This window comes from Lactuca virosa, chromosome 9 (genome assembly GCF_052849685.1).
Source record: "Lactuca virosa cultivar CGN04683 chromosome 9, Lactuca_virosa_CGN04683_v6, whole genome shotgun sequence".
Classification (NCBI taxonomy): domain Eukaryota; kingdom Viridiplantae; phylum Streptophyta; class Magnoliopsida; order Asterales; family Asteraceae; genus Lactuca; species Lactuca virosa.
Genome location: NC_136434.1, coordinates 82,203,004 through 82,227,980, shown reverse-complemented (window position 1 = coordinate 82,227,980; position 24,977 = coordinate 82,203,004). Strand labels below are relative to the sequence as shown.

At 36.2% G+C, this 24,977-nt stretch overlaps 2 protein-coding genes across 3 annotated transcripts; both read right to left on the bottom strand.

Moving 5' to 3' along the window:
• Nucleotides 1-15,150: 15,150 nt before the first annotated feature.
• Nucleotides 15,151-18,501, bottom strand: PECT1 (phosphorylethanolamine cytidylyltransferase 1). The gene is made up of 9 exons (XM_079072824.1): nucleotides 18,052-18,501; nucleotides 17,184-17,419; nucleotides 16,915-17,099; nucleotides 16,760-16,831; nucleotides 16,583-16,650; nucleotides 15,959-16,079; nucleotides 15,816-15,881; nucleotides 15,603-15,725; nucleotides 15,151-15,494 (listed from the first exon to the last, which is right to left on the bottom strand). Exons 1-9 carry the CDS (start codon nucleotides 18,363-18,365, stop codon nucleotides 15,423-15,425), a joined length of 1,257 nt encoding a protein of 418 aa, XP_078928950.1. The 5' UTR covers nucleotides 18,366-18,501; the 3' UTR covers nucleotides 15,151-15,422.
• Nucleotides 18,502-19,963: 1,462 nt separating this feature from the next.
• Nucleotides 19,964-24,212, bottom strand: GAUT7 (galacturonosyltransferase 7). 2 transcript variants are annotated; one of them, XM_079071532.1, is made up of 9 exons: nucleotides 24,037-24,212; nucleotides 23,366-23,436; nucleotides 23,102-23,161; nucleotides 22,353-22,395; nucleotides 22,169-22,215; nucleotides 21,778-22,076; nucleotides 21,335-21,686; nucleotides 20,748-21,260; nucleotides 19,964-20,679 (listed from the first exon to the last, which is right to left on the bottom strand). In XM_079071532.1, the coding sequence occupies exons 1-9, from the start codon at nucleotides 24,194-24,196 to the stop codon at nucleotides 20,410-20,412; spliced, it is 1,815 nt and encodes a 604-aa protein (XP_078927658.1). In that variant the 5' UTR covers nucleotides 24,197-24,212; the 3' UTR covers nucleotides 19,964-20,409. The 2 variants fall into 2 exon arrangements, with proteins under 2 accessions (XP_078927658.1, XP_078927659.1); XM_079071533.1 differs by lacking the exon at nucleotides 24,037-24,212 and having other exon boundaries at nucleotides 23,079-23,161; nucleotides 23,366-23,384.
• Nucleotides 24,213-24,977: the final 765 nt, after the last annotated feature.

Here is a 24,977-nt window from a genome sequence, read left to right as displayed (position 1 = left end):
ATATTAGGGAGTCCAAATCTGAGAAATGAGTTAAGGTCTTAACGAGTTAAGACCAAGAAATGGACTTAAGCAAAACTGGGCGTACGCCCAACGTAATTTCGGTACGCCCCGCGTACTGGGTTGGTGTCCCAGATCAGATTTTGTGCATGATCGAGTACGCTGAGCGTACCAAGGAAGGTACGCCCCGCGTAACCTCACTGTGGACTTTTGTGCTAAGTCTCATTTTGGGCCTTGAGTGTTGGGCCTGGAGTTTGGGCTTGTTGCAATAGAGTATTGGACCAGAGGAATATATATATATATATATATATATATATATATATATATATATATATATATATATATATATATATATATTCGTGCTTGGGCCCTTGGTTTGGGCTTTCCATGTAGATTGAGAATTGGGCCTTGGGAGAGCCCATCTATTATTGGGCATTGGTGGGCCCAATGGGGTTTAGGTTATTGTTGGGCTGGTTAGTGGACTACCTTTAGACCTAATGAGTGAGAATTTGGACTTAGTTCCTAATTGGGATAATTGTGGGTTTGGCACAGAGTTAGTGGCCGGTGCGTAGCAGCAGCGTCTATAGGAGCTGTTCATCATCTGAGGTGAGTCTTCTCACTATACCTTACCTAGAGTGGTAATTATGTGTGACCGGAAGGTCTTATGTGTTTATAAGGGTTATGTGATATATGATTTTATCTATGTGATATGTATATGCTATATCCTGAGCTTGCATGGTTTGGACCGAAAGGTCAACATGGCTTGGATCGGAAGGTCAATAGAGTAGGACCGGAAGGTCTACAGAGTTAGGACCGGAAGGTCATCATGGGTAGGACCGGAAGGTCTACCAAAGTTGTGGGACCGGAAGGCCCCACTGAGACACATTGACCGGAAGGTCGCTTATAGCTATAGCCTCGAGCGGCTAATTATATGTACTTGGTATTTTGGGGAACTCACTAAGCTTCGTGCTTACCGTGTTATGTGATATGTGTTTCAGGTCTTTCTCAGGATCGCGGGAAGGCGCCGGTTTGATTGTACACACCAGAGAAGAAGTTATGTTTTGAGGATCCTGGATTATTAATCAAACAATGACAAAGTTGTGTTTTATAAATTAAATAAAAGAGATTTTTTATGATATGTGTTATGAGAATTACGAGATTTTAAATGAAAAGTTTATTTGAAAATTTACGGTGTTACACATAATCTTGAAGTAAGAAACATCCCAAAACTGGGTGTTACAACTCTCCCCCACTTAAATTAGATTTCGTCCTCGAAATTTGTCTCGGTCAAAATATTTGGAAACAACACCAATGAATTCCATAAGCTCCCTTCAACCACTTTTGAGTTCAAGGCGTCCGTCAAGAAACTCGAGAGACCACCCAAGACCCCCACGACTGCCAAAAAAACAATCCAAGAACTTGAAAACACTCAACTGTAACAACTACCTCACTATTTCCCACTGAAAGACCCAATTCACAATGAAAATCACTCAAACAGGAAACTTCTCAAAAATGAAACCACAAACCAACTATGTCAATCTACCTCCCAAAACAAAAATCCATCAGTCTAAACTTCAGGAACCATACTCTTAAACTGATGATCATCCATCTTTCGTACCTACCCTAGTCCCTGACTAGGAACACCACCCAAACCATGCAAAATAGAAACTCAAAACATAATGATCGCGGATTTCAACTAGACTCAGATACAAATATTATTCCAAAAGAACTCAACTACACAATTGACTTCATGGTAAGTCGTCATTAACACACCACTCCCACGAGCATAACCTTTGCAAATTTGAAAATTCCGTGTAGCATCCATACTCGCATAATAACTCAGGTGTACGAACAACTGACGATCATCCAAGGGACCTTCAACAATTTCCATCAATGATGACTTAACTCATGAGAAACCATTCTCATAAAACAAACAAGAACCCTCAAAGAAGAAACTTATCAAGGGACTGCTGATATTTAACCGTGATTTTTTCAACAAGTCAGCATCCTACCAATGCCCGACCCAAACTTGTCGGCCACTAAGTCACCAGTAGCAACGCTAATACATATCATCTAACCCTCATTGAGAGGAGCTAATTTCTTAATCACAATTTGAAGACTCCATGGTCTTTCCTGAAAATCCTGGAGAACAATTCCATACCACACATCAACCATGCTTGAAAAAAAGCTCTTAGATCCAATTTTCCAAGATCTTCTTGACCTCGTGCCGCCTACTGGTCAACTGAACAACAGAGTTCACTACCAACCGCCGTCAATGCCAGCCTCGCATATCGATGCAAAATTGAACTATGAACCAAAACCGAACAACAAAGACTAAAGTAGTCTATACAACTACTCCGATCTAACAGCTCACACGACTGATCAAAGGAAATAGCCAACCAAACAAAGGTAGTTTTGTTTCAACCTATATGAATGTTGTGGTCCTCCCACAGTCTTCCAATCACTTTTATTGCTATAGCCCATATGTAGTATTTCCAGCCTTGGTCCAACCATCATCTTCGAATGTGAATGTTATGGTCCAGCCATAGTCTTATATTCACTTCCGGCCTATTTCAACCATATGAATGCTACGGCCCAAATCGTAGTCTTACAGCACTATCGTGATTACATTGACTACTGAACATCATTCCTTGCATAAGCTTCAATTTAGACACAACCAAAACAAGCTATCCTCTTTTCCTTGAATATGAATCTCTAGGATGACTTGTACTTGGGTAATATCTCTGTCTAACCCCAACGATTCTCCCCAACTTGGATTTGCTAGAATCTGAAGACTTCATAGTCACTCGAATTTCAAAGCCAAACCAACAACATCACTATCTGGTTCTTAGCATCCACGCCTGACATCACCAAATATAAGAGGATCTGAATTCTCTTATCAACACTCTAGAACTCCAACGAATGAATACAACCCATGACGACAAGATCCTGTGAGTTCCAACTTGCAATTACAATCCCTTATCAACAAGCAACCCTATCTTCCCGACTCATAGCAATATCTCAAGATAAACCGAACAGATCCTACTGATGCACAACTCATCTAATAAAATTCCCCGATGGGGGAAAATTCCAAAATAAACCAAAATGTTGTCAAAACCTTGATATAGTCAACCCGAATGCCAACCATGCTGACACAACTTGCCGAAACTTGACTCTACGTAGATCCCAAAATCACGTCTGAAAAAAAAAACTGAACAACACCGCCCCGACATCCGAACTTCCAATAACCAAGGACAGTTGCCAAGATTGAGCCTACTAGATACAATGATTACTCAACCAAAAAAACAAGAGCACACATACACGGAGACCAAGATATACGTCTTATAAAACTTAACGAAGGGTTGACGCATCAATTTCACCTTCCGCTATTACTGAATGGAGACCCTCGAACGACTCCTAGATGTCGATGAGGACTAAAATTACCAATCGATCGGGAATGCATCGACATATAATCCAATGATTCAGTACACTACTAAACAAAGCCCATGAGGAACTACACATACCAACTCCGAAGCTGCTTGACAGATCAACAACTGCCCAAACTAGACTATATATAACAATCTATACAACGGGCTAACTAATCCTTCAACAACAACGATACACAACCTGAATGGATCAAACGCTCTTCACTCAAGATCCCCGGTCGTTTTCAGAAGGAAATGCTAACGGCAACTTGCTCTGCACTCACAATCTGACACATTCTTAAATTCTTTGCGACCATGGAGGACTTCGGCGGATCCTTGATAAATGCCACAAAAAAATACTTAACCATGAGTACTTCAATGGAGCTCAACTTCGTCCTCTTAAGAAACAATAACCCTACACTAAAACCTTGTACACTTGAATCGTAGATTCCTACGACCCATTACAGTGAGCCCAAAAAATCGAGCATAATGATAAACTTCCAAGCAGAATAAATAGTTTTTCCACACTTAAGGTTCGAACTACTATCGAAAGACGTGTGAAATTCCAAAGCCTCAGACCAGCTCATCTAGTCTCACGCCAACCTTGACTCCTAATATGTAATGTGGCATATGACGATCCTCCGAATAATGACCGAACACTCCTAAAGAAACCATGAACCTTAGATGGGGACCTCAAAAAATCTCCCCAATAACACCGCTACATTCCTAGCAAGGTCAAACAAGATACCATTGGATTGCTGAGACACCATGTAGACCAAAATTTGCACAACCAAAAGTTGCCTTTAAAGAATTTACCGACAACCTTATCCTTCTATGAAGCTTCAAGAATCCCTTATAGATGTTCAAATAATAGCTCAAACTAACTCAACATATCATTAGAACTATCCTTCCCGAGTCAGGAGCATCTCGATCTTTTCAAAACTGGGCTGCCTATCCGACTTGTGACAAGGTCTTCACGTAGGCCACCAAACCAATAGAATAGTAGAGGCTCGAACATTCGCTCGCTGTATGATGAAAACAATTCACCATGAATTGAACAATACCCCCTTGCGGCAGAAATTTGGTGTAGAGAACACGCTCCCTCTCTTTCATCTATCGACTGACACACATCCAATCTTTACTTCCCCCAAACACGAAACGATGGAAGAACATAACCTCGTCATAGAGAACGACGTCCCCACCCATCGACCGACCACCCATCCTCAGGCAGAAACCCTTGGGTTGGTCATCACATTCGCCTCCTACATGATTCCCGCGAATAAAATTTGCACTACTTTGAACAAGGCCTTCAACGCCTTAAGATCAACTAACCTGTAGATATATGTACTATTCAGATCCAAACTGCCATGGCCACTAAGGCCCTAACCAATACTAGAATTATCTTCATCCTGAACAACCATATCCAAAGACCAATAAATACCACAATACTGCAACGAATCATAGTGCCAAACCATGTTCTCTACCCTCAAGCAGCTCTTTAGAATCCTCGTGACTTTCCTTGATTCGAGTATGGATCCTATGCTTTCAGCAGTACAAGCCTAATACTACCTTCGACACCTATTTGTACTTTCCTCAAGAATCATCTTGAATCCTCTAAGTCAATTTACCATGGAAAATCGCATAATCCCTATGCTAAACAACATACATATCCCATTATAGCACTTCCTAGGCTCTCCTAGGAATCCTCCTCTCACTTGTGCATGCAAATTATACACAATACGGGATCACATAGACTGTCGAATAATGATTTTACCCTAAGCCCACAACCAGACAAGGAACAGGAAATAAGGCTAGATCAATCATTGTATGGCTATGTGGTCCTAATCGTATATAATTTTTAGACATACAATTATCAATTAACTTCGCCAATATAGATTCTTAGTAATGCATAACATCCAATTCCTTCTAGGCTACAAGGCATCACAAATTAGGCAATTTTATCATGCAAATCCTGAAGATCCTTAGCCTACTCACTATCAGGCATATTTACCAGTTCACAGATCATGCATAAAAGGCATCTCTCCTAAGCAGGAATTCTAGCATGCAACCCTGAGCACATCCTTATTCTAACTTCTAGTATGCATATCATATTATAACACATATAACATATCAAAATGTATGGGTATTTTGGGAACCACTTACTTAAGCTTGGCTGATTGCACGCATCGCACCCCTTTCTTTGTAAAAATATTTTTGTAAAAAAAATCTTTCAAAAAGATTACTAATTCCTCAGTTTGAGTTCGGACACACCCGAGAGTGTGCCTGAATCCCTCAAACCAAGGCTTTGATACCAATTTGTAACGTCCCAAAAAATTTCAATAAAATTTTTATTTTTAAATCATTAAATCCATACAAACATTTGTTCCAAAACCAATTATATTAAAATGTATCTTTCAAACATCAGAGTAAAACAATAATGATCGGTACAGAAAAAGCCATCAAAGGATGATGTGCAATCAAGCAGGGCCCTCCTCTTTCGAACTGAAAGTACCTGAAAATGTTAAACCACAAAACCATAAGCACAAATCTTAGTGAGTTCCCCAAAATACCACATACCATACAAATAGGCCTAGCCCAACATACAAATGGGCCCAGCCTAACATTCAAATGGGTCCAGCCCAACATACATACAAATAGGCCCAACCATGCATACATAGAAATGGGCCCAACCCAATATACAAATGCAAGAGTCACAAAGACAGATAGCATCCTACACATTATAGTGAGAAGACTCGCCTTAACCCTGAAGACAAGATAAACTACCCACTCGAGTCGACGATATCAAGTTTCCTCTTGCTAAACATATACATAATAAAACCCTAACTAAAAATTAAAGTAATAACTAACTCATGAAAGTTCTAGCCTCTCAATTAAACCTCCTTTGGGCAAAAGTCCCATTTTCCCTTCCAATACTAAGTCCCAACATGGTTGACCAAAATTCAAACCGGTCAAAAAGTCAACGGTCAACCTTCAGTTGACTTACGCTCAGCGTAGCATACTAATCTATGCCCAACGTAGAGCTAAGCTTAGCGTATAGACGTCTACTCCCAACATAGGGCTACACTTGGTGTATAGAAGTCTATGCCTAACATAGAGCTACACTCATCGTATAGAAGGCTACGCCCAACATAGAGCCCTTGTTTCCCAAAAACTTTTATTAAGCTCTTAATACAACTAGCCAAACTCTAAAACTCCTAAATCTAATCTAATGAATGTATTAATGGATAAAGTCTATGAATTTATCCCTTTGCATGACCAAGAAGAGCACAAAACAAAACTCTAAATCCATATTGTCACTTTTTGGATGAGATTGCCCAAGCTCTCATTTGTATGACTCTATAACCTTAAAAACATCATAATGAGGCATTCAAATGGTTTGGAGTAACCTATACTCACAAGTGTTGGTGCTTTTAGTGTTATCAACATATTTTGGTGTAATTATAATTAGTAATCAGAGAGGTCGAGCTTCATTTACTAATCGAGCTTGGAGGTGCGGGTTGCACACTCGGTGTGATAAATGTGAACTCGGGAATACGGGGTCCGGGGGCAGCGCCCCTGGGTGCAGGGTTCCAATGGGTTGCAACCCCTTGGCGGGGTCTAGGGGCAGTTCCCTTAGCAGGGTCCATTGGGCAGAGCCCCTGGCGGTTCTATATACCAATAAAGTTGCAGATTCTATATACATGGCTTGTTCTAGTATTGATGATTCTTCTTTATGGCATGCTCATTTAGGACATGTACATTATAAAAAAAATGATTGAAATGTCTAAAAATGGATTAGCACCATCTTTTAATGTTAACATAGAAAAATGTAAAATATGTATGTTAACTCAGATAACTAGGCAACCTTTTCCTAATGTTAAAAGGAATTATGTTATGCTTGAATTAATTCATAGTGATCTATGTGACTTGCATTAAACTCCATCCTTAGGAAATAAGAAATATATAGTTACTTTTATAGATGATTATTTTCGTTTTTGATATGTATATTTGTTACATTCCAAGGATGAAGCCCTTGATAAATTCAAAATTTATAAAAATGAAGTTGAATTGCAACAAAATGATTTAATCAAAAGACTTCGCATTGATCGTGGTGGAGAGCATTATGATCCTAGTTATTTCCAATATGTTAGTATTATACATGAAATATGTAACATCCCAAAAACCAGAATAAAATTTTAATTTTCAAAACCAATCCAATAATACTTATAATTACAAAAATAGGTTTCCCAAAAGTTATAATCCATAATCAAATTATCCCAAAAGATGAGTTTCGAGGGATGTGCACGATCATTCCTTCGCCTAGTCCGAACATCTGAAGTACCTGAAACACAACACTGAAACCGTAAGCCAAAGCTTAGTGAGTTTCCCCCAAAGTACCACAAAACAACCAGATAACAGCAAATACTGGGCCCACATCCAAAAGGACTGGATTACCCTTGAGCCCACAGCATGAGTCTGACATGTCACTTCCGACCCTCAGCTCATGTTTGGCTTGCTCCCGAGCCCACAACATAAGTCTGGATTCCCCCTTTAGGCCCACAACTTATGACTAGATTGTTCCCAGGTTTGTTGGCTCACAACACAAAACAGTGACACCTCAACCCAACCACCATATGTCAACATATAACAGATAACAACAATAAAAAATTATCAAATCGATCTAACAGATCACTACATCACAACAATATCCTGTAACCAGAAAGCATATCTAACAACTCAAAGGATGCATAACTATATGTACTCATAGGTGAGATAGACACCCGGATAGATGACGCTACACCAGAGCCACAACCAAACAAGGAACATGCAAGAAAGTCTAGATCAAAAGTCCACAGTCTATCCTACATGACTACACACAATCCTACCAATCTAACACACACACATAGGTAATCCTACAGATCTACCAATCTATCATATACTCAACATAACATCAATCCAATATACCATGATCCATGATCTAGTGGGTTAGCATTGGTGCCTTCGACCCATTCATAAGTACAGTGAGAAAGAACTCACCTCGTAGTCTGACGAATAGTTGAACAATGCACTGCTCCGAATACCAGCTTTACAGGTCACCTATTCAACAGATAGAGACCAAGGCTTAACTATAGTTCAAAATACTCAAAATACCTTTAAGTCAAAATTGGTCAACCCTGGTCAAAGTTAAAGTCAACGGTCAAGGTCCAAAAGTTCACATTCCTTCCTAGTAGAGTACGCCTTGCGTACTATGAGAGTACGCCCAGCATACTCTGATGTTGATCAAAAAGTTGGGCGTTGACCGCGTACGCATTGTGTTCCTCCAAGTATGCCCATCGTACGCTGCTCAGCCCCAAAACTCCATTAAGAGCTTAATCCATTAAGCCCTTTCGTCCAAAACACAGATCCAAGCCCAAAATTATGTTCTAAGTCATAAAGTTTCCAACTTTATGACTTTTCATGGCTAAAAAGTGCTTAATTTTCAAAACTTTAAGTTCTTAACCCAACAAGACCATCTAACACATGCATGGGTTTCACTCAACACTCAAGATCACATTTTTATACACAAAAACACTCTAAAATGTCTAAAAGGACAACTCAAATAACTTAGAGTAACCCATACTCAAAATGCCAAGCTAATGGGACCAAATGTTCGCAAATTCAAGGCTAACAAGATCTTAAACCAATCATCATCAAGTTCAGAGCTTTTTACCTCAAAATGATGCCAAATGGTGATGAGATTCTGGATCCGTGCTTCACTCTTCCACGGTGATCTTCTCTTCTTCTCCTTCCTTCTTAATCACCAAAAGTACCTACAAAAGCTCAAGAACACACTCTAGGTGGATTAGGGTTCTAGATGGACGAAATGGCAAGTGGAGGTTGAGGAGGGGAAAGGGTCTTAATCCATAAAGATGAATATATAGTGCACAAACTCTAAATAATTAGGGTTTGGCCTGGCCAGAGTACGCCCAGCGTACTCATGCAGGCACGCCCCTTTCCTAGTTTGCCACATGGGACCCTTTTTGCAAATAAATCTCACTCCAAGAGTTAGAAATGTAATATTTGCAAATCGAGGTATTACAAAATAACTACACCATGTAATCCTCAACAAAATGGGAAATATGAAAGGAATAATAGAATTCTAAAAGAAATGGCAAGTGGAGGCTGAGGAGGGGAAGGGGTCTTAATCCATAAAGATGAATATATAGTGCACAAACCATAAATAATTAGGGTTTGGCCTGGCCAGAGTACGCCCAACGTAACATAGGAGTACGCCCATCATACTCATGCAATCACGCCCCTTTCCTAGTTTGCCACATGGGACCCTTTTTCCAAATAAATCTCACTCCAAGAGTTAGAAATTTAATATTTGCAAATCGAGGTATTACAAAATAACTGCACCATATACTCCTCAACAAAATGGGAAATATGAAAGGAATAATAGAGTTCTAAAGGAAATGGTGAACTCTATGTTGTCTTACTCAGGTTTGAGTGATGGTTTCTCTGGAGAAACTGATTGGACGGGATTCCAAGGGGCAGCGCCCCGAAACCTAAACGGATTTTACATCGGATATGACTCCATCCATGCAGTTTCCCGCCAAAAATCTCTTGATGACATCTTGATGATGCATGCATTTGTTATGTCCATTAAATAACCATTTTGGCGCCAATTCTGCATGCAACCGCCATTAACCATATTTCCCTCTAGTATAAGAATGTTATCTATTTCCAGAAAATGAGTTGGAACTTTCATACACGAAAATTGTATATTGATTCATTCTATCTCTCAAGAACACAATTAAGAGGTATTAAGTGTTTCTCAATCTGAATTAGGCATGTAATTCGGATTGGTTCATTCTTGGATTATCCCACTTCTGAATTTGTGTACCCCATGCAAAAGGGACGAATTACAGATTGCGGAAAATGTTTGATAAACACGATCCTTGAATCTATCCAAGTCTTATTTGTTGTTATTTTTTACCCTTAATTTATAACAAGGACCAAGATTATGGGGACAAAAGCATAAAACTCACAACCATACAAGATCTAACATGCAAAGCATCAAGATGAAAGTTGTATACCTTCTAGAGATAGATGTTGGCTTGCAAATCCCAGATCTACACAACTTGAAGCTTCCCACTTGGTTATACAAACACCTTCTTCCTTCAAAGAGCACATAAAACTCTCTAAAAGCTCCAAAACTCACAAATAGTGACTAAGGTTTCAAAGGAATGATATAATGTGATGGAGGATGGTGATGGTGATGATTCAAGAAGTTAGAGTCCTTAAATACGGCTCAAAACCTTAGGGTTAGGGTTTTGGTCTACAGTAGCTACGCCCAGCGTAGCATAACCTATGCCTAACGTAGATCATTAAACTCACGTCCAGAATTCAGAACCTACTCCCAGCGTATGGGCTTTCCTACGCCCATCGTAAGGCAAAATTCCTAATTTCTAATTCAACTTCAGACAACTATAACTTCTTCGTTTCAACTCTTTTTTCGGCGTTCTTTATATGAACAAAAAGGTATTGAAGAGTCCCATAATTGTATCTAGTTACTTTTGGCTTAATACATGTCAAACAAAAACCATAATCCACGCAAAAAGCCCGACATATAACTTTTCCCATTTTACCCTTCAGTTCCAACACACAAATCAAGGGCTTAGATCTCATAACAAATATTATCAACATTTAATAAGGTATAAACTTTATTCCCTTAAATCCAAAAGCCTTTACATGATCGAATTATGGACCACGATCCTGAATTAAGAAACATCCTGAAACTGGGTGTTACACCATCCACTCAAACTCTCCCAAACATGGAGAAAACGCAAAAAGCCTAGATCTAGAAGAATAGAACATAAAGCTTGGAACTTGAACACTCACAACGGTCCATAGTAAGATCTAGAAGATGATGATGAAACTTGCAAGCTGAATCTATGCACCAAGGATGCTTCCTTCTCCTTCAAGACACCAAAAACACCACCAAAAGCTCAAGAACTCAAAAATGGAGGCTAGGGTTTCATTGATAGGGTTGGAGGCTGAAGAGGATGCCCTAAACCTTGATTTTAGGGGATTAAATATGGAAAAATCCCTAAAATAGCATGGGCTTGGGCTGTAGCTGCGGTCACATCGTGACCTTCCTTTCTTCACGTCGTAGCTGCCATCTCGGATACGCGTTCATCCAATTGGCATGTCACGTCGTGGTGCTCCATTCATCACATAAAGACAGAAGGTTTTTCCCCAAAACCTTACCTTTGATCCTTCTTAACCTCAACCGATATATTCTGGAAAACGGGTGTTACACCACTGATTAACTAACATCGAGCGTCTTTTATAATCTTGTCCGTCGGTAATCCATTAGAAAATATCGTTCGTTGGTAATCTGTCACTAAAAATGTACGTCAATATTCCATCACTAAATTATGTCAGTGATATTTAACCACGGGGCTTTTTACGACAAACCTGATTCCATCAGTATTCTGTTGGAAATGGGCTTTACCGACGGATTTCCCATCGAAAAGGTCGTCGCTAATTACCAGTTTTCTATTAGTGATATAGAATTCTACTTCAAAAATATGTATATGTGTGTATCTGTTGTTAGTTAACATGTGTGTATCTATAATATATTTGTATGTATGTAAGTATTAGTTAAACTATTAAGACATTCTAATTTGAAAATATAACATGTTAAGGCATTATACTTTGAAAAATCAAAGTCTTGATTATCATATTTATCTATTGGAACGAGGTTTAGAACCTTAACTATAACTCTAATAATTATATATGAGTACTCTTAAATAACATTATTTAAATATTTACACATTTTTAAAATGTAAACATCCTAAACCACTCATATATAACAAAGATAAAAAAAAGAAATATGGGTTGTCCCTCAGACCACATGTTGTGGTTTCACAATACATCTTACTTTTTAATGCAAACGCAGTGTCACGTCATTTTTTACCCTGTTTCATTTAGAAAATGGTCAGTCATCACTCCCTCTCACATTTTAGATTTTTATTAATAAATATATAACAAACATAATTGATTTATAAATATAATAATATTACACAAAAAAAAATCAAAAGTAAAAAATAATATATAAAAATGAAAATACATAATATAATGCAAAATAAATAAAAATATGCTTGGATTCAACTTAGATGCTTTAAACACATAATCCCTTTTCAATATGGATATGACTTGTAGATCCATCTTGACCTAGGCAACTTTATATATAAAATTAACCCACAATGCTTTGGATCCAAAATTTTCACATGTAGATCCACTTTGGATTCAAACATGGATCTATTTGAGCTAAATGAGAGGGAAGACGCGATGGTTTTCTCAAATGGCCACCCTTAGTGTGTGGATGATTTAAAGTATAGGGTGGTGTTTCCACACCTACTACAGTGCCACATGGAACCTACCTTGTCACATGAGGCGACCACACTGGTTGGTCTTATGGCATCTTCAATCCATAAAACTCTTATATAATTTCATATCATCATTCCACGTCTATACAACTTTCCTTTTAAACATCTCAAACCCATAAAACCTCATATAACTCCACCTCAACCCTATATTTATCACATTTATTTATATATTTATCAAAAATAAAATCAATACAACCATGGTATGATTCTATAATCCTAAAGCATATACCACTCTACCTCACCACCCTCTAATTCATAAAAACATTCATACAACACCCCACACCCCCATACAACCCTCATTGGAGATACTCTTATACCATTTATAGGAGATGATACCTATTCTTGTTCCTAACAATACTTAAAGTCTAAGATTAACCTTACTTGTTTCTTGTCACCTCACCATTCATTTCTACATAAAGTAAGAATATGGATGTGTATATTGGTTTGAAGCAACACAGAGCATTCTTGTACATTATACCATTCATTATAACATCATTTTTTTCTTCTATTTATTGTCTTTCGAAGAGCATAACCCGCGGGTAAACATCTACAATAAATAGAGTCCATCTACCATTTACATGAATTAGTGAAATAAAATGCCCACCATTAGATGTGAAATTCAAACCATATATCAACTTCACCACGTCCTTGGCCAGATGTTGTTGCCCCTAGGGATCAAGAAAACCCATCTACAGGACTTAAGCATAGATCCCACATCGGTATGTACATGGCCTGTCGGAACACATTAGTATGCATGGTAGCTCAAGACTGCTCTTCCTTATCTAATTCCAAAATAAGATGTCATTACCAATGGAGATCATAGGACTCCCAAAGGTCATATCAAACACGTCTAAAACATAACACTTATCTCCGTAAATATAAAATCAAGATCCAACCCCCCTCGTTTACTACTATGTCGCTTAACTGGATACACATTAACAACTTCTCAATAAAAATTTGCACGACCCATTTGACCCGAACTATTGCTTCCTTATTTCATTTATGTCTTGATTGTATGTATGTCTTCCACCGGAAAAAACACGAAAACTCGAACTTGTTTGCGATTTCCTTTTTAGGGACTAAAATCCTTTTCCTCATATCTTTTTGTTGTATGCTTACTGAAACTCTCACTACGCTACCCTCATATTCTCTTTTCACTTTTCTTCGTACGAACCAGACACTTGTACATCTCGTTATTCTCTATAAGGATAATGTCTAAGATTATCTTTGTTTGATATGCCTATTACCGGTCTGATAGTAGGTTGGGTCTAACTCAGTGAGATTAATATTTTTTGATAATACAATTAGTAGTGTTTGATTCAATCCTTAGCCTATGATATGCCTTTTATTGGGTCATATAAAAAGTTGTGTCTGACTTAATCAACAATTATCAGACAGCCCTTAGTCACATTCTATATACCAACAAGTCCATATATAGATGTATATATGGATATAAATTTTCATTAATCATAAATATTAGAATGACCAACTACTACGGTTGGTCATTCGCATTACGATGACCAAAGTATTAGTATAATATCATAAATTAAGAAACATTCAAAGGGTGATTGAACTAAACACATGATTATCAAGCATTTTGTGGACCTCATATCAAAGAAAAACTCATCTTATTAAACCATCATATTCATAATGCATGTTTTTACTAAACGATTGCGTAATTCTTATCTGAATCTCAATATGTATACGATTACGATCATTCTTGTTTTTATTCACCTTATAGCCACATGGAACAAGCTTTTATCATCTTATATACATATAGAATCTGTCTATACATACGATGTGTATGTGATTTTGGGTGATACGACAAGATTTCTTGGTTGTCTACTAGTACTATCATGATCACCTTATCATTTTTTACCACTTGTATCAATGACAAGCCTTGGATAACATCACCACTTATCTGATCTTAATTTATTAGCTATTCTACTGTCGTACAATGTTGCCAGTTTTTAAGTTATGAGTCTATTTGTTATACCGTCTTGGTATAATATGCTATTATTAAGCGTTCAGTAATCAGTATAATCATCACATCACAAGTGATAATCAAGTCATCTGCATACAAGGATAAGAGGACTCAACATGCATTTCATGTACATTTGACAAACAATGTGATAATCATGTCTGTCTACGTAAAAGGATAAGAGGACCCGACATGCACTTGTAGATTTGACAAACAATGTTGAACATACACTAGCTTTTTTTTTTTTCAAAGGTAGTAGACCAAAAAAAAAATAATCATATAACATGAAAAAAAAAATAGAATTATAAAATGAAGAAACAGGTTTATCTAGTTAGCATTATTACAAAGAGTATACAAAGTTTGGGCATGAAGTAACATAGTATAATTTAGCTAGCCCCATAAAACAAAACAATCTAACATTAATTAACCCTCCTACAAACATCATATTCCCAACACCAACAAAACAAAATTGTATTGGAAAATGGCAAGATCTAAAATCTGATTCCATGTGTATTGTATGTTGTATTAAGATAATATGTGGAATATCACACATGACACATCAGCATCTACATATAAAATCCATCAATCACCTGAAACATATCCCTTGCTTTCATAATACCTTCTCTCACTTTCCCCCTTCCTATCATTACGTTTCTAAACCCAAACAAAAAAAAATACAACCATTAATATGATAGTGTGCAAATGACGTAAATGCCCTTGGTGTAATAAAATGAAGTGAAGGGGAAAAGGAAGAAATGGAACCTGATAAGCTTCATGATTTGATACAATCCTTTTAATGATTGTGCTAGTTGTGATATCCAAAGGACTTTCCAATACTTTAAATATGTCCATACTTTTTGCAACATCATATGGATTACGATTATCCTGTCATCACACAATATCATCAACAAAACATAAGTTTCTTACTGGATAAAAAAACAAAAACTAAAAACTTTTTGGATGATAGGAGGATACCTTTTCAAAATCATCATCTTCTGCCACTGTCCCATGGACAACTAATGAGATATTAAAGGTTGTAATCTGCATGCATCATCACAACAAATTTTTCATTGCAAAAATAGAAAAAGTAAAAAAAAAATTTAGAAATTAGTTTTTACCATATCCTTTGAGACCTCCCATGGAGCACCAATGATGACCTCATCCACATAGCGACAAGCAAGAACACTTAAGCTTCTTTCATGGAGATTCATGATTGGCCTGTGTGCTCCTCTATTCACACTGAAAAACAATAATTCTTCAAATCTATCAATCAAAGGAATTCAATTCCATAACCATTTGCAACCAAACACAAGATTGGAATGGAATTCAATTCCAATTCAATTTGGAGGGTAGTGGAAGGGAAGGGTACCCAAATTCTAGATAGTGGAAGACAAAAAGTTGCCCTTGGTTGACAATATGAATATGGTAGTGGTTAATAACTTTAGGAAAATTACTCATATTACAAGTGGATAAGGCAAATAAGGTCATGCTTATTCTTATGGATGTAACTAAAAGAGGAAGCACTCCATTTTATTGGCAAAAGGCTTAATAATCTTATAATGGATAAGTCAAAATGTCAAATGATGAAGACTTCCGCTATGCATCCACTTCAATCAAGCATTATAGAAATGGGAAATCAGAAAAATATAGAGAATCTTATTTCTTATTGGTGCAGGGGCATTTTAGGCATTTGCTTAAATTTTAGTGGCTGCAACAGAGTATTATTTAAGAGACTCTTCTACCTCACAGTTTGATCTGTGTGAATCCCAACAAGTAAAAAATCTCCAAGCCCACGAGCAAGTCTTAAAATCTGTGAATACAAATTACAAAACAAAGCATACAAATTTAAACAAGGAAATATAAACTTAAATCAGTTTATATGAAGTTATGAAGTGAATTTATTATGAGAATCAGACTACCTCCACATGTCCAGCATGAAACAAATCAAAAGCACCATCTATATAAACTATACGAGCATCAGGTCCAGCAGCCTAAAGAAATACAACAATCCAAATATTATTACAACTGAAAAAAAAAACAAGAAAATACTTATTATTATTATTATTAGTATTACCTTTTCATTAGAAAACTGAACAATCCTGCGAGATGTAGGAAGAAAATGAGAGACACGGGTCCCACTCCCTGAACCTGCATCATCAAATTTCTTCTGGCCATGTCCATGGCTAAACTGTCTTTGCAAGGAAGCATGACTAGGGCTATCACCACTTGTCCTCTCCCTTACACATAGAAGCATCCTCCCTATATTTAACCAAATTTTACAAAAACTAAGATAAGTTTTTTGACTTAATCTGTTAAGTTATATAGTATGATATATATGCATACCAACAATGTCTGTGCTTGAGACTCCTTCTGTTCGTTTGATTTGCTTATATCGACCTGCTTTCTTTGCAAGGGCATATGCGTCAGTTCCATCAGGGAGAATGCAGGGATCATCTCCATGAATGATGTAATCTATGTTGTATTCATCAAACAGTTTCCTCATGAATTCTTCAGTTATGGCATATGGTGCATCTGGAATGACTTCATCTACCCATTTCACAGCACTCACCATAATCATCCTAAGATAAGAAAACAAAATTCAAAACCATATCCAACATTACAATGTGTGGTATAAGTCTATATACATATATTGATGTTCAGTCATCAGTGATAAGATTACAGACTTTAGAAACTATCATGTTTCATTCAGTACTAATCCTAAGCTCACATATAGCCATCATAATCTTGCTAGCTTGAAGAAGATGCAATCAAGATTGTAAAGGCTCCTCATTTATCATATATTGTGTTCCCTTTTAGATTTACTACTCATTTCCACTCTACTAATGATAATTAAACTATATATAAATGAAAATGCATCATTGGACAAGCACCATAAATCATTATCCATGAAAGATTTCCAGAAAAAGAGGCTGTACACCTAAAAACGTACAAGAATTTAAGCAAATGCATCAACTATATACACACTAGAAACAATGCATGCAGCCTAATTTTGAAAAAAATCAACGTCTGCATCAATCTCCAAAGTAAACAAAAGAACAGCATTGCGCCGAATGGGATCTAAGAGGAACCCTGATAAGGGACAAGGTTACCAATTCACCATGAGACCAACACATAACATTTTCACAGACAAGGTAATTTGGTAAAAGGAAAAGCAGGAATTTTGATTGAAAATGAAGAGGATGTAGAGAACCTTTCATGAAGAGGGGTAACCGGAGGGCCTTTGTTTGCAATGATTTCAGCATCGCTGACAACGCCAACAATCAATTGATCTCCGAGAGCACGTGCTTGGCGGAGTGCGTTGCAGTGGCCATAATGCATCATATCAAAGCAGCCATCCATGTATACACGAATGGGCCTCTTCTTCTTCCTCCCAACAATACTCAGAGGGGAGAGCTCCGGCCAAGCAGCGCATAGCCCCATAACCGATAGCCCTGCCACCAAACCTCCGATCAACCATGTCGCTAGAAACCGCTTCGAGTTCTCTAGACCTGTATCCGAACCCATCTTTTCTGATTCGACACGATTATTCAAGAATCTCTCTCTCTCTCTCTCTCTCTCTATTATGTGTTCGTTTTTGGCCCTTTATTCTCTACAATGTGGTTTGGCTTTTCTTTATTCCTTTCTCCTCTTTATATTCTCTCCCCTCTGGATATGCCCAAAATGTTTTTGATCTATCAAGTTTTTTCTTTAAATGTCCCAAAAAGGCAAAAAAGTATTTTGATTTTAACTTATTTTTATAAAATTAGGGTTTCTGATGTATACAAATTACAAGTAATAAGTATGGTCATATTTGCATCGTTTGTCATTTTCGTTTTAATTGCCATAATTTAATTTCTTTAAAAGTATTTATAACAAAATTAATAGTTTTATGTCGGCTATTGCCGATCAATCTAGTAATATATGTCGACTACATGTCATCTCTTTTTTTTTCTTTTTCTCTTTTCTTTTTGGCCTTTGCTTTTATGTTTTTTTTAGGAATTTTCTTTTTGTTTTTTTGTTAAACTCATTGTTTATTGGAACACAAAGTGAATTCCTTGGGGTGATTTCAAAGGTGTAAGGATGTTGGTAGTGAAGAACGTTGATAAAAAAAATTATGACAGGGAGTCCGGAAAATCGAATTCCTATTGTACGGATTGGAATCTAGAAATCGGGATGGAGGTAGAAAAAGAGACGTATGTAGGGAATGATATCAACATTTAGAAGAAGCTGAAAAAAAAAACAAACAAACAATATTTGCTGTTTGACTTTGTTCCAAAATTATAGAGGATGAAATAAACAATAAAGATGAAGATGAAGTGGAATGAAGAAGTCATGTCGATTCAAATTTGTTGTTTGGTTTTGTTCTATGTTTGTAGAGGTGGAATCAAGGGGTTGCATAAAATAAACATCGGGCGGGGGTGAAATATACCAGGTGGTGTCCTCCCTCTTTGAGGTCGAGGGTTCAAGTCATGTTGTGGACATAGGTGGTATTAGGTGTTAGATTAGGAGTAGATTTATATATTTGTATTTGCCGGTTCAAAAAAATAATAATAATAATAATCGGTCAATAATGAAATCCTATCATACATACACGCTATAAGAAGACGTCAATTGATGACATCAAAAATCTTGTCATAGAATGCAAAGGAGGTGTGGGGTTTAAGTCATATATGTTAATGGGTCTCATTGATATTTGCATGTGTTACTTTATGTGTATGATCATAACATGCTAAAGCAATACCAACTTTTAATTAATCTCATTTCCGTCGTACATGAAAAATGGGTGAACAATATGTTTATTATTTAAGTATTAATTGATCTCTTATAATATATGGTGAAACTATTTAAAGGAACAAATAACTATTATTTGAAAATTAATATATAACATAATATTATCATTTTGTTTCGATTATATTTATTTGAAACTTCCTAACATTTTAAGAACATCTCTTTTGTACCATTAACAACATAACTTATTTGTGAAATTTGTCATATTTTGTTATAGCTCCTCCCCATTTTTGGTCATGCATGCTTATTTTTTTCGATTTTCTACATTTTGCATTTGTAAATGTTCTATAAGGGAACAAAAAACCGTTGACCAAGCATTTAAAAAAAAAAAAAAAAAAAAAAAAAAAAAAGGCATAATCAAGATTCAAGAATAGTTACAGTTACAGCTTCCTAATCGCTTACGCTTAAGTCTGTTACAACAAAGAAGACCAAATACATCACAGTTTTGAGTTTCCCTTCTAAAGTAAATCCAATTATTTGCTATCTCCATAAATACATTCATTACACACACACACACAAACCCTCCCCAAATAAATACTCTACTATAACAATCGTGAATAATAATATAATAATAAAAATAAAAAACAAGTAAGGAAAATCAATTGCCTACCTACTTTAACACAAACAAAAAAGTAGAACGCTATTCTTGATATTCCTTTCTTCTGATTCACAATTCATTCGACACCTTTACTCCCCGACATCCCTTTTGCAAAGATCATCATCTTTTTAAAATCTCTTCCATTCAAAGAATTCAACCCTCTTCTTAATTATCTTTTCTACATCAAGGATTCACATTGCAATCACTCAAGAAACGATTTTCACGATTCAAAAAACGTCTCCAGTAAACTTTATACCCTGGAATCCCCAATTCCAGCCAGGGTTTCATGTTTCCATTGAAATGTAAAACAGCGGCTTTGTTAATCGCCTCTTTACTAATTCCATAGTTATGCCCTAATCCAGATAACACCCACCTTTCATCAAGCCCAACAACTAACCCTTCAAAACTCAACAACATTGCTCCTACTCCTACTCCACTTCCTTCCCTCTCTCTCTGTCAAAAAAAAGTAACCGTCAGTACACAGTACACAATATACAGTACACAGTACACAGGACACTGACCTGTTGTAACAAACTTTGATATGTTTTAGTAATATCAAGTTCCCGCCACCGAACTAAATCGATTACATTTAACCCGGACATCAATATACAAGAATTTGGATTATATTTTTCTTTCCCAAAATACCCTTGAAGTGCACCCAATTTTACATTGCAGAATTGCAACCCACCAATGACTTTTCCGCCCATGTCAAGGCCCCACAAGGCTGATAGATCACGCTGGACAACAATGTCATCATCAAGAATCACAATTTTTTTTAAGCTTGGGAATATTTTTGGAAGGGTGTAGTGTAAATGGGAAAATACTGAGATGTATTCTGTTTTGCTTTTGGAAAGAAATGAGACTCGTAATTCTTGTGGGACCCACATGCTTCTATCGTGGCCTTGTAAGTTGAGATCTTCAATGTTTAAAACTTCTACAGTGGCGTCTTTGTAATTATTGGTGAAGAACCACATTTTCATGGAAAAGAAACTTTGCTTATCTGTCAACACATGAAACACCTGCTTCTTACTAGCCTGAAATAAAGAAAACCAATTTATAAATTTTCAATCTTTTTTCTTGCATTTAACCTTAAAAAAAATATACTTACTTTTGCATGCATAACGGTTGAATTGATTACTACAGATGATGCAAGGACATTGTTGGAAAATATGACATAATGAAGCAACTCTGGATTCAACAGAAGCTCTGACACGTCAGCATCAATGGGAGAAGTTTTAAAATACTCCACAGTGAGTCTCATTGAAAGACAATGAAGACTTTTTGGTGTTGTTTGGACTGCAAGTTGGTATAAAAAAGCACTTTGCTTCATATGGAAATTGGCTTCATCTTCTGTTAAGTCAACTAATTGTCTTAATTTTTTATCAACATTATTACAGTCAACAGTATGTGATTTTGCTTTTGTGATTGTAGTTTCCATCTTCTGCAGCTTCTTCTCAACCCTAACACCACCCACAAACCTATTTTAGTGTCCATGAAATTGAAAAAGGAAAAAACATAGAGGGGTATTTTTGTCATTTTACGTGAACTTACTGGGGTGGAAGTTCTGTGTCTGAGGAGCTTTCACTGAGGATACGTTCGAATTCTTGAATATTTTGTTTCATTTCAAGAGAGAATTGATTGAGGTTTTGAAGCTTTGCAATACTTGGATAGTAAGCTCGAGCCACATAAAGTTGATCTTTCATTTTTTTTACTAAAAAATCTTTCATTTTTTCTCTGTGTTGTTGACGCCATAGACAATAGCTCCCGAATTTTAATTCACATATTTTTTCACTTTCACCAATGACTTTAACAGTTTTAATGACTTCAGTTGATAAATCCACTTCATCATTCTGTATAATAGAATTTAAATAGAAGTTAGAAGTTAGAACATATACATATAAAGTCAAACAACTCTTAGAAATTATATAAAGAAAATGCATACAAGTCTTTTTGGAGGTGGCTTTAACACTTGTGTAGGCACAGGGATGCCTGAAATAATTTCAAAGATGAAAAGGAAGATCATAAGTGTACATCTATGTGTAGGGTGGTTATAAATCCTTAAAGAATTTACTTGATTTGAAAAGGTAAAATGATTTAGAATAAAGTTTATAAGAACAAAGATTTACCAGTTTTGTTTTCACCTTCCTTGACAGAATGCCTTCTAAAATCCTGACCAAAACAACATGCATGATAGTGAGCTAAATACTTGTGGTTACATAAGAATAATATTTGGTCTTTTTCTTACATGTGTTAACATATAAGCAAGTTAAAGAGGTATAAATTTTCCAATTTTAGTTATATGATAGGATGATAGATTGTATTTTAGGGTTTAAATGGTAAAAGACTTACTCTCAAGCAATCACATCTTAATTAATCATGTTTAGCAATACACATAAGCTCTTAAGCAAAGAACTTGGAATATATAATTTGCTCATTTTGTTTAGGGCTAAATGCAACCTACTTACACTATTATAACAATATGTGGAACATGCTTTTCTTTAACCAATATAATGTAAACATTACATATATTGGTATAAGGATGTTACATTTAAATGGTTAAATTGTACATAAAATGGTAAAAGTGGGTAGTTTGTTACATTAAAGGGTTAAAAGATTATATTTCTGGATTAGTTGAATGATGTAAGTATGTTGCATTTTTTTGAAACTGACCCTTTTATTGGACATGGTTTCTTTATTTGCAATGTAGAGCATAACTCTACACACTTATAGTTACATGGGATCCACAACAACAAGATTTTATCAAAATTTCTACCATTTAATATCCACAAGAAGACAGACATTGGTTTATTGCCAATCGTCTAATACTGATAGAACAAAAGTTGAGTATTAACCATCAAAGCAGTATGCAATGAACCTTTGGAAGACTTGGTTCAAGATTTTTCAATAGTCCATCCACACGTGATGATAGCCCTTCCTGCAAATAGAATAGCATCAGTAAACCAGAAATTTTCAACTGAAACTATATTACGTTTATGAGAATTATAGAGGAGTGACACATTGTTTGATCATAGTTTTGGATCTTTCTTTATTTGGTTTGTAGTAGTTAAACAATAAGCATTATATAACTAGAGTTAACTTCGTAAAAAGTACATTAATTAACAGGAGAATAAGGCATTACTTTGGTTATTGGTGAAGCAAAAGCTGCATCCTTTTTTGATGAAGCAGAACTCCTTTGCTCATTAGCATACCCTGTCAAAACCATGTTCCAAAGACTATGTCAGTAAGTTCGTATCCTATATTTGAAATAAAGATTTACATGTAAGACCAAGGCATGAATGCACTGCAAAGACAAATAGGATGTTGACACCGGAAATACTACAGATCTGGATTGTGAAATTTCGGTTTCATACGAAAGTAGAATAAAAATCTGACTAAACCTATGTATTTCCTTGAAGTGCGGAGCGCGCGGATCGAGAACATAAATTCTTAGCGAAAAAAAGAAGAATGATTACAGTTTAGATCTGAGTAACAAAGGTGTTAGAGTAGCAGTCTACAATGCAGCCATGGTTATGGATATTAAAAAGGACGTAGATCGAAATTGGGTGTATATAACAGCCGGTTGTAGTGCCAATGACAATTGTGTGTAATCCCTATCCTCGATCCGATTGATCTAGCAATGATACTGTTAGCTTTTTTCAGATTGGATAAGAGATACCTCCAGATGAAGAACAAATGAATGAAGAACATCACATGAAGATATACACGAGCAAATTCACTAACGGACATAGGAAGAAACAGATCTAATCGATTCTTTAACCAATCTAGGGCACAAGAAGGAATGGAAGTAACCTGTGTTAGCAACAGAGTGAAATCCGTTATGTAGACCAAGCAAGAAAGCGAGAGGAACGAGCATCGAGAGCAAAACAAGGCCTAACACTGCAATTACAAGCCAACTCCATCGCCTCTTCCCCGGCATGGCGTTGTATGATGAAATCCCACCACCCTTCATCCCCTGCCATCCCCCATCTACTTCAGTTTATTTATTCTAGTTCTAGTGATGTGATGATAGTAATAAAAACATTTTACAAAACCAACCTGGAGCTTTGTATAACTACATATTCTACCCCTTCGTTTCAAGAATTTACTTCAAACACTTGCTATGATGAAAGGAATATTAACAAGTTCATAGATTCATTTTGGACAAAATATACAGAAACTTACAACTTTAGTCATTTGCTTATTAGTCATTTTATAAAGAACTAATCACATAAAAAGCATTATATTTTAGTTTAACGGTGATTAAAAACTTATGTTAAACAACCATCTCTTTTTTAGAAAAAAGTTATATCGTGACCATTATGATTTGCAAGTGATAATCAAACCCGTATGTATCTTTTTTTGTTTTAAAAAAAATCCATATGTATTTTCAAAAAGTTCAGTCGAAACCATTATCCGTTTTTAGGGCTTATTTTAATCGAAACAAGGTAATATATCAAAATTTATAAGTTTTGTTATCTATAAACAAAAATCTATATCGATATATGTCGATGTCAAACCGTAATGTTTGATTTTTGTTGTTGAAAACCATTCAGTTTCGGTTTTATAATTTAGTTTTCAATTTGCTGGGTTGAAAAATCATTTGTTTTTTGTTTCTATAATTTAGTTTCATTTTTTTTTTTTTGGCGGGGGAGGGAGGGCCGGAGGGGGTGAAAACCCATTTGAGTTTGGTTTTTTTGTGTTGAAAACCAAACCTCAAAATTTGGTGTCTATAATAGTTTGTGAGTCCAATT

Coding starts and splice junctions, on each gene's coding strand:
- GAUT7 (XM_079071532.1), bottom strand. CDS start 24,196: ATGAAGGGTGGTGGGATTTCATCATACAACGCCATGCCGGGGAAGAGG. Junction 21,687..21,777: donor GACACAGAACTTCCACCCCA/GTAAGTTCACGT, acceptor GGGTGGTGTTAG/GGTTGAGAAGAAGCTGCAGA. Junction 21,261..21,334: donor CAACCGTTATGCATGCAAAA/GTAAGTATATTT, acceptor TCTTTATTTCAG/GCTAGTAAGAAGCAGGTGTT.
- PECT1 (XM_079072824.1), bottom strand. CDS start 18,365: ATGGGTTCGGATACAGGTCTAGAGAACTCGAAGCGGTTTCTAGCGACA. Junction 17,420..18,051: donor GTTACCCCTCTTCATGAAAG/GTTCTCTACATC, acceptor TTCTTATCTTAG/GATGATTATGGTGAGTGCTG. Junction 16,832..16,914: donor TTCAGTTTTCTAATGAAAAG/GTAATACTAATA, acceptor GTATTTCTTTAG/GCTGCTGGACCTGATGCTCG.